Source organism: Camelina sativa, chromosome 5, assembly GCF_000633955.1.
Source record: "Camelina sativa cultivar DH55 chromosome 5, Cs, whole genome shotgun sequence".
Lineage (NCBI taxonomy): Eukaryota > Viridiplantae > Streptophyta > Magnoliopsida > Brassicales > Brassicaceae > Camelina > Camelina sativa.
The window spans coordinates 30324388-30334289 of NC_025689.1; the positions used below are offsets into that span (position 1 = coordinate 30324388).

Here is a 9902-nt window from a genome sequence, read left to right on the forward strand (position 1 = left end):
GTTCTTCCACTAATCTCAAACGCTTAGTAGTACAAGTAGTCACAGTATCATATTCGTTAATAACATCATTATAATATACTACATAGTAACTTTAATTAAATAAATAAAAAGATTACAATAACTTCATATTCTATCTAACAAGAAGAAATATTATGGCTCAACCTTCATATTTGCAGCTGGAAGAGATGCTGTAACAAGAAAACAAATTACATAGAAGGTTTACCAAAACAAACTATTATTACTTGGCGAAAAAAAGAGTAAAACAGGTTTCTGTTTCCACCTGCAGCTGCTGCTTGAGGGTCGGGTGTGACATCACCAGCTCCATAGTTAATGTGAATCACATTTTGCAAATCACACTCCCATCCAGTTGTTTCCTATTTTGCATAAACAATCACCAACAATATCAGCTCCATAGTTAATGGGAATGGTGTTGTAGATGAAGAACCAGCTCGTAGTTGAAGTGCCTGTGCATAGAATTCAGTTTATAAGAACCTTAGTAGGATGATGATTCAAATGATAAGGAGAATTAAGTTGAAATACTTGCAAAAATATCTTACATCTTTTGCAAGAAGACCTTCAAGGTTAAAGTCCATTTGTGGGTTCACAGTTGCAAGTTTCATCGATAAAAACTGTTTTAAGCAAAAGAGAATGAGAAAAAGAATTGAGCATAAAAAGCAAACACAAAGAACACTTCATTGAGAATTAGGACATTGTCATACCTCAACTTGGCATTGTAGCGATTGTACGTAGTTTATGATTTCATCAAGCATAACTGCCTTCCCAGTCACCTGCAATCACACATTCATTTTTCTGCATTAGCTGTTCTTACATATTAATATCCATCATTATCAACACTTAAAAAGACCTTACCTTGTTGCAACCCGGTACAAGATCTTGAAGAAACTTCACCCTTTCAATAATTTTTTCTCTCCTAACCTATAATTACAAAGTAGTTAAGACGAAAATACAAGAAGAGATAGCTTTCTATTCAACTTCAACTTCCAAGATAGTTTTAGAAATTGTACCCTTTCTGCAAGACTATGGCTATTTGTGGCCTGGCCTCTTCGTGCCCGCACATGAATATATCCATCTTTTGGAGGATCAGAACTTTGTTTGCCCTGTTGTTTCCCACTGTTTGTCTTATTCCCAGGTGAATTTGGACTTTGATCTTTATTCCTCTTTTTATCACCATTGTTGTCTGGTTCTTCCTCAGACTGCTCTGATCTGTGTGATTGAGCTGCTTCAGAATTCTACAAACAGAGAAATATTAAGAGTGTTAACTTTTATAAAGGCAGAGAGAAAACAAAAAAAATAAAAGAGAAACTTCAAAACTTCACCTGAACAAATTACCGAGTTACAAGATATTCCAAGCCAGAGAAAGTATGGTAATCTTAGTGAATCATTGTCAATGTTACCACAGGTGACACAGTTCATGGAGCCTCCATACCAAGCTTTCATCTGCCCATTGACCAAAGAGATAATGGAAGATCCAGTCACAACAGAAGCAGGAGTAACCTGCGAGAGAAAAGCAGTAACAGAGTGGTTTGACAGTTTTGCAAACGCCGATGAGATTAGCTGTCCAGTTACCGGGGAAAAGTTGACCACTGAATTGACTGTAAATGTTGTCTTGAAAACCATTATTCAGGAATGGAAAGTACGTAACGAGGCAGCAAGAATCAAAGTGGCTCATGCAGCTTTATCCTTAGGCGGTTCAGAAAGTATGGTTATCGATGCATTACGAAATCTCCAAATGACCTGTGAAGGGAAAGAGTACAACAAGGTACAAGTTCGTGAAGCTGGGATCATTCAGCTTCTTGATAGATACCTGACGTACAGAAGTAAAGATATGAGGTATGAACTGCTACAGTTGTTAAGGTCACTGGCGGATGAAGACACTGATGATGGAAAGGTTGGATCTCTTTTATTTACCTATTATGCAAAAGCACTACCTTACATGATATGCACTGCTGTCTGCTGTATTTCTTTCTCCTAGACACAACACTTCTACAATACTTGTTTCAATAGACTTTTATATTTCAAAGTTATCTTTCAGGAAATACCATAACTATCTCACGCATAATCAAATTATTGGGAAGCAGTCACCAGCCTGTAAGACATGTAGCACTAGCCTTACTGCTTGAGCTTTCGAAATCCCAACATGCATGTGAGAAGATTGGGACTGCTACGGGGGCGATACTGATGTTAGTTACCGCAAAGTATAACAGAGAGTTGGATGCCTTTGCGTGTGAAACATCAGACCAAATCTTAAAATATCTAGAGAAGTGTCCTGAGAACATCAAGCAAATGGCAGAGAGTGGACTATTAATTGGATTGGAACCTCTTCTGGGGCATCTAGCAGAAGGTAAATACATAATGCTTTTCTCTCCAAAGTTTGTGAAGCATAGAATTGATGTTGATTAACATCAGTTTACTTCCGAATGACATGTGGCAGGGAGCGAAGAGACTCAGGTGGCGATGGCTGCGTACCTTGTGGAAATCGATTTGGACATGAGAAAAAAACTTACGTAGCTGAGAAGGCTTGCCCTGCGCTCATTGGCGTGGTGCAATATGAAAATATTGACGCTAGAAGAGCCGCCTTCAAAGCACTTGCTCATATTTCATTGTATCACCCCAACAACCAGATACTGGTAGAAGTTGGCATCATCAAGTTCATGGTCGAAGAGATGTTCACCAAGCGAATGTTCAGTGATCTGATGAACTCCAGGAATGAAGCTGCTACAATGCTTGCCAACATATGGAACATGAGACATTTGAGATGAATACTATGGGCACACATTAGGCTCGGATTACTTTGTATACAACATCATCCACATGCTCAAGAACTCAAGCCCAGATGATCTTAACATTGATTTGATCAGGATTCTCCTATCCTTGCCCAAATCACCCAGATCAATGGCAACAATTGTCTCAGTGATCAAAGAAACCGACGCAAGCTTTGCCACGATAGAACTCATCAACAATCCTCATGAAGAATTGGGGGTTGGGGCATTAAAACTTCTGATAGCACTTACCCCCTACATTGGTCACACGCTATCAGAGAGATTATGTAAAACTAGAGGACAGCCAGAAAATCTTATCCAGTGCCCAATAGAAGCAAATCAGATAACAGAAAAGCATGCTGTTTCAGCCAAGTTACTTGCTAAACTGCCTCATCAAAATCTGAATCTTAATTTAGCACTGGTCAACGAGAGCATAGTGTCTGAAATTCTGCATGCAATCCATCTGATTCAAAGAAGTGGAACACGAAGAAGCAGATATGCAACTGATTTTCTGGAAGGTCTCGTTGGCATCTTAGTGAGATTCACAACTACACTGTACGAGCCCCAAATGATGTACCTAGCCAGAAACTACGATTTGACATCAGTGTTTGTTGATTTATTGATGAAAACATCAAGTGATGAAGTTCAAAGGTTGTCAGTGACCGGACTAGAAAGTTCAAAGGTTGATCAGGATTCCCCTATCCTTGTACAAACTCTAATCATTTAGTAAAAGAGATCCCACCATCATTAAATTAAAGATGCTCAGCAATTTATACATATAAGTTACGTGTAGACTAAAATCTCAAAGAACTATAGTGCCTTTATAATGCACCGATTTCCAGTTAGCGGACTGAAAAAAACAGAAACTACACCACCCATCTTCAACTTTATAATACATAAAGTCACAAATCCAGATAGGTCTTACCATTCATGTTTTCCAACTCTGTCGATGTTGCAGTCAAATTATATGAATGCACCCTGTATCTCTCAGCCAATTCACCAACTGAAGTCCAATGCAACTAATCAGGCTCAGAATCCTATTCACAAATATTGACAGCATATATAAAATCAGGCTAGGATTATTAGAAAGCGAGAAAATATTGGAAGCAAAGAGAGATAAGTCCTACTTGTTCCGCTTCTTTATGCTCATTATCCAAGTAAAATGACTGACAGTACAACTGAATCTTCCTGAATCTGTTTTGATTTGTCAGATTAGCAAGGGACAGTCATCATGAAAATTCCAAGATGAAAACTACCAGAAATCTCCGCATGAACAAGTTCCATCTTTAAAACGGTGAAACCTAACAGCATCTCTGACAAGTATCTCTCTACCAGTGACGCTGGAGATATGTTTAGTAGCATTGTGGCAGTCCACACACACTCTAAGATTTTTTCCCACTCTAATAGGTAGGCCTGAGGGTACAAATATTAATCCAAAGGCAATTGCAAGCCTTTCACTGTGATAGTTAAGCATCTTTATTTTAACAGCTTCCTCAACATCGTGGTGGACAAAACTGGTATCTGGTTTGTAACCATTACATATCATTCTTTGGTTCAATTCCTCAAGCTTAGCATAAATCTGATCTAAATATGGACTTGACTCATCATCAGCTGAGAAACTGTGCAATTTTCCTTTCCATTTTATCCAACTCTGTCCAGGTTCTTTTCTCACGTTCTTCTCTTTCATTTCCCGCCTTAACTGGGCCACACAATCCCATTGCCCTTTTAAAGCATATAAGCTTGATAATAGGGTATAGCCAGCAGGATGATGTGGATCTAGTTCTATGAGTGATTCAGCCGCCCATTTACCTATTTCCAAATTACCTTTATTTCTACATGCGCTGAGTAAAGTAGTCCAACCAATTGCATCTGGAGGAAAAGGCATCCCACTTATGAAACGCATGGCTTCCTCTAACCTTCCAGATCGACTAAAGAGATCGATCATGCAAGAATAATGGCCATTACTCGGCACTATTCCATATTCATTTATCATTAACTCAAAATATCTCTGTCCTTTCTCCACTAATCCTGCCCTACTACAAGCTGAAATAACACCAGTCAAAGTCACTCCATCAGGTTTTAATCCATGTTGTACCATTTTGTCAAACAACTGAATAGCCTCAATGGCCCTTCCAGATTGGGCATACGCGGAAACCATTGCAGTCCAAGAGACTTCATCCCTGACATTCATCTCGCTGAACAGCCTAGTAGAATCATCAATATCTCCACATTTTCCATACAGAGTCACCAATGAATTTGAAACAGTGACATACTGTATTAGGCCAGAAGTTATAGCTTTTCCATGAAACTGGGAGCCCTCTTCTAAGCTAGCTATATTGGCACATGCACTGACCGCTTGTCCCAAAGTATAATGATCTGGGTCAATTCCACTTCTTTGCATATCAAGGAAAATTTTAACAGCCTCTTCAGCACGCCCAGTCTGGCCATAACCCACAACCATCGCTGTCCAAGACACGACATTCTTCTGCTTCATTCTATCAAACACATTCTTTGCATAATTTAAAGACTTACACTTGCAATACATGTCAATCAGAGCACTGCCTACATATATATGATCCTGAAGATTGGTCCTGATCGCACAAGCATGAATTTGTTTCCCTTCGTTTATTGCTCCTAATCCCCCACAAGCAGGTAGCACACTTCCAAAAGGATACTGATCCATCTTCAAGCCTTCTATCTTCATCTCTCTGAAACATTCAATAGCCTCCTTTTCAAGTCCATTTTGAACAAGACCTTTAATCATCGCTGACCAAGAAGCTGAATCTTTCTCCATTCCTCGAAACAACTGCAGAGCATCATCGATCATCCCACATGCCAAAAGCCCTCCCATCAACGAATTGTACATAACCGTATTTCTATCTTCTAGCCCGTAAAAAACCTTCTTTGCATCAGAGATAAAACCAACTTTTGCATACATATCTAACAATGGGCTCCCAACAAAAGGATAAGACTCAAACCCAAGCTTGATAACCTGACCATGAATCTGCTTGCCCAAACTAACATGTCCATTGCTAGAAGAAAGTTTCAGCATTGTCATCAACGTAACCCTAGTCAAACTAGAAGAAAAATCTTTCATCATCGTTTTATAAGCCTTGACAGCTGAACCAACCAACCCACTCAAGGAGTACCCTTCAATGAGAACGTTCCAAGTAACACCATCACGGTCAGGAAGCTTCTCGAAGGTACGTTCCATCTCTGAGATATGCCCAGATTTTGAATAAGCCAAAAGAAGATTGTTCCAGGAGAAAAGGTTAGGCTGGGGAATTCCATCGAACACTCGGCGTGCATAAGTTGAGCTTCTGATTACAGCATACGCGTGGACGATGTTGTTATGCAAAAACGTCTCTAGATTAGGAAGAGTTCTGAGAATATTCCCGTGGATCATCTTCACATGGCGACACTGATTTCTAGTTCCAAACCCAATGCATTGCTTTATCTGAGCAGAGTAGTAGTTCGACGCCATACTCATCCGTTACTTTTGTCTTTTTTCGCTACACTAAGAATAATATATAACCAAAAAAATAAGGAAACAAAAAGCATTGGTCGTAAAAATACAACAAACTTAAATAAAAATATCTTTTGCCGAAGAAGAAGGAAACAAAACTCATCAAACCTTGTAAACTGGTGTAAAGTACAACACACTCATACTCTACTGAGGTTATATATGAAGCAAACAATATCAAAGATCCGAACTTTTTTATATGTAATTTGTTTAACCCATGAAAAACAGAGAAAAAGAAACAGCGGAAGCTGCATAATCGAGATATTAGGACTCTAAATAAGTAAACTGTGAGTAGCAGAGAAGATTAAAGAGAACATATGAATCTGGTACATTCAATTCAACTATTACAAGATTCTAAACGATCTAGAAACATATTTGTAGAACAAAGACATCAACTCTTATACATAACTCTACTAATTAAGAAAGAAAAAACAATCTTTACATAACTCTAGTAAAAGTGAATGAATCATATCAATGCTGACGAGGGCTCTGGCTGATTAACTCATCAACACTTGAAATTAACACATACTCTTAATTTCGCAAAGCATCAGTCTAATTTTCTCCAGTTCCAGGGTCAAATCCTTGGGATTGTCAGTCTTCAGCTTTGCCAACTTATCTCTAGGTACGAAGCTATGCCTCAACAATGTTAACGCGTCTTTTCTCTCATCTGGTTCGGACGCAAAACAGGTCATGAGAAAGTTTTTTGCATCGCAAGAAAGATTACTCGGAAACAGTGGCTCGTAGCAATTCATGAGATCCTCCAAGTAATCGTGTGTATGCCACCATGGTCTCTTTCCAGTGTACATCTCCAACACAACACATCCCAACGACCATAGGTCAAGTCCTTTCCCTATCTCTCCGTGAGAGATCGATTCAGGGGACATGTAGATCGGTGTTCCCGCAAACGGTTGATCGGGATGCCACCACTTAGTGTCTCCCTCTTTCTTCGACAACCCGAAATCAGAAATCTTCAATTCGTAAGACGTTCTCCACGCACCGGTCTTGTAGTCGTAGACACGGCTAGGGAAAACAAGGATGTTTTCGGGTTTGAGATCGCAGTGAACATAGCCGTGTCCATGAATCGTGGCTAAACCCTCGAGAAGCATACGTGTAAACTCTCTGATCATCGGCTCAGGCAATTTCCCGTATTCGAAACGGTCCATGAAAGTGCTCAAGCTTCCTTCAGCCGCGTACTCCATGAGAATCTTGTATTCCACGTAACCCTTTTGGTTGACTTTCGCTTGCACTCCGTTCCCGTAACATTGGACGATTCTCGAATATCCTTTGAATTTTGAAAGGATCTGAAACTCTTGGCAGAGAGCCTTGGCGTGTTGATCGTCGGAAGTTTTCACGGCGGCGTGGAGAATTTTGCCGTCGCGTTGTCTTTCGTGCTTAAAGAGACTCACCGAACCGAATGCACCTTGTCCCAGAAACTTCTCAAACTTCAAATCTAACACCACCATCGTAACAAATAGAAAGTTAAGCGACAACAAATAGAAAAAGCTAAGCTTTGAAATCTGAGAGTAGCTTGGGGACTGGGGAGTAACTTATAAGGAGGATAAACCGACTTAAACCCTAATTTCCTTTTTTTCTTTTCTGTTTTTTAATTTATTTACAAACAAAAAACAAAATTTTGATAAAAGTATTTTCCTTTTCTCACGGAATGCTGCGGAAAAAAGAAAACAACAAAAAAAAATACGTTGTAATTTTTTCCTATGCAACAGGATTTATCATCAAAATTAAGTAAAGGTTTTTATTAAAAGTTTTTAATTTATTTATGATAAAGGATATATTCTACTATTTTTTTCCACAAATGATATATATTGATTAAGGAAAATCATTACAGAAAGTTTGAAATAGCCAATTTGGCACAAAAACAGTATTAGAGTAATATTGATTATCAGTAAGTTTGAAATAGCTAATTTGGCACAAACAATTTGTTACAGCCAAATTTAGCTAAAACATGTGCCACTCTATTACTTTCTCTCCTAATGAATTCAAAGGAAATTTGATGGAATTTAGAACCAAAATTTAAAGGATATATTCTACTAATCATCAAATTTTATCGAACAAAAATATAATAATAATAAATTTTATTAAAGGTTTTTTCTACTACGTACTCAACAAGATTTATGATTTTTTATATTTTTTTGTTATATATTTTTTTAAATTACAACATATCTGTACGACGAAAAATCACAAGATTATGAATTCTAAGAGGTTACTAGGTGATTTACCCGCACGCTTGTGCGGGCAAGAACTGAATAGAAAAAAGAAAAAAAAATTAATTTAATTATTTAAAATGTTGAATTAAAATTTTTTTATATTTTAAAAGCTTGTTTAATTTTTTTTAATTTTTATATTAGTTCGTATGTTCAGACATAAATTATTTTTTGTAAGTTTCGTATTAAATATTTTTTTTTCATTTTTTAAAATAATAAAATGAATAGTTAATAAAATGTTTATTGATAGTATTACTCTACATATGCAAAATATAAATTAAAATTTAAAGTCCATTTTTAAAGTTTAATTGAAATTTTAAAGTTCATTTATAAAGTTTAAGCCCAAATTGACCGTAACAAAGTTTTAAATGAGCCAAATACAATTGTTACGGTCAATTTTAATTACCTTGATATAATAATTTGGGACAATATAATATGTAATTTTGTTTAGACCATTAAAATAATATTTTAAGCAACCCATAAATATACTTTCGTTTAGACCATTGTGTTTGGTACTACAAACATTCAAAATTATACTAAAGTTTGCATATACAAAAAGTTCATTAAGCCACGGTAACTTCATTTCTGAGTACATTCTTTATGACTGAGTCTCCGAGCTCTCACTTTGATGCTCCATTACATGGTTTATGTAATAACGTCCAACAAACTCAGACCTATAAATATATTAAGTGTATGAAACAAAATTATTTTAACATCATACATAATCATATATAAAGTATACAAAGTTATTTTTACATAATCAAATCTTACGAGTCCTTCAAACTGTGGTTTATAAAGATCTTCGAAGAGGTCAATGTGTTTTCGATACATGGTGCACCTTTAAACATTTGCAGAGAGAATATATTGGTTATCTTATGATGATTATATCAGAACTATTTTATGTTACATACCTTCATATTCTCCGACTTTCACAAACCGCATTACACAAGACTCAGGTTCGGATTTGTATATGAGATGGCACCTGTTTGATTGCCATTTAGACATGAATTCAGAAGCGTAGTTATCTTTGACACGACACTTCACAGTTTCATTCCTACATATTTATCAAATTAATAAAAAATCTTAAAATAGACAATTTTAAAACGTAACTGTCCTAAAGGTAGAGTAAATGTCTTTTACCTGCAATTCAACAACGTGAAAACAAATTCATTACGTTTAATGGCACTCTCAGGTCTTCTTTTATCTTCCACATCTATACACCCACAAACATCTAATTTGGGGAAAAGATAGAATTTAGTTTTCCAAAGTGTTGCAAATCTACATTTTGTAAAAGTTTAATTCATACTTTTCTAAGGGAGGGGCCAATACACAAAGTTACAACAAATCCTATAAAGATTCTAGATTCCCAAACACAAA

General features: G+C 36.9%; 3 protein-coding genes and 1 pseudogene across 4 annotated transcripts; 1 reads left to right on the forward strand and 3 right to left on the reverse strand.

The window, feature by feature from the left end:
• LOC104789712 (transcription factor bHLH49-like) lies at positions 151-1078 on the reverse strand. The gene is made up of 6 exons (XM_019245413.1): positions 1026-1078; positions 871-931; positions 720-788; positions 558-629; positions 281-374; positions 151-188 (listed from the first exon to the last, which is right to left on the reverse strand). The coding sequence occupies exons 1-6, from the start codon at positions 1076-1078 to the stop codon at positions 151-153; spliced, it is 387 nt and encodes a 128-aa protein (XP_019100958.1).
• Positions 1077-3699, forward strand: LOC104789713 (annotated as a pseudogene).
• Positions 3226-6316, reverse strand: LOC104787922 (putative pentatricopeptide repeat-containing protein At1g68930). 2 transcript variants are annotated; one of them, XM_019246082.1, is made up of 3 exons: positions 3908-6316; positions 3706-3817; positions 3226-3357 (listed from the first exon to the last, which is right to left on the reverse strand). In XM_019246082.1, exon 1 carries the CDS (start codon positions 6268-6270, stop codon positions 4033-4035), a length of 2238 nt encoding a protein of 745 aa, XP_019101627.1. In that variant the 5' UTR covers positions 6271-6316; the 3' UTR covers positions 3226-3357; positions 3706-3817; positions 3908-4032. The 2 variants fall into 2 exon arrangements, with proteins under 2 accessions (XP_019101627.1, XP_019101626.1); XM_019246081.1 differs by having other exon boundaries at positions 3226-3368.
• Positions 6822-7766, reverse strand: LOC104789714 (mitogen-activated protein kinase kinase kinase 2-like). Its single transcript, XM_010515367.1, has one exon. It carries the CDS (start codon positions 7764-7766, stop codon positions 6822-6824), a length of 945 nt encoding a protein of 314 aa, XP_010513669.1.

What these genes read in the sequence shown, in the direction of transcription:
- LOC104789712 (XM_019245413.1), bottom strand. Translation starts at nt 1,078, where the DNA reads ATGTGCGGGCACGAAGAGGCCAGGCCACAAATAGCCATAGTCTTGCAG. An exon ending in GCCATAGTCTTGCAGAAAGG is followed by an intron (nt 932 to 1,025) that starts GTACAATTTCTA and finishes ATTATAGGTTAG; the next exon opens with GAGAGAAAAAATTATTGAAA. An exon ending in CCCTCAAGCAGCAGCTGCAG is followed by an intron (nt 189 to 280) that starts GTGGAAACAGAA and finishes TTCTTGTTACAG; the next exon opens with CATCTCTTCCAGCTGCAAAT.
- LOC104787922 (XM_019246082.1), bottom strand. Translation starts at nt 6,270, where the DNA reads ATGAGTATGGCGTCGAACTACTACTCTGCTCAGATAAAGCAATGCATT.
- LOC104789714 (XM_010515367.1), bottom strand. Translation starts at nt 7,766, where the DNA reads ATGGTGGTGTTAGATTTGAAGTTTGAGAAGTTTCTGGGACAAGGTGCA.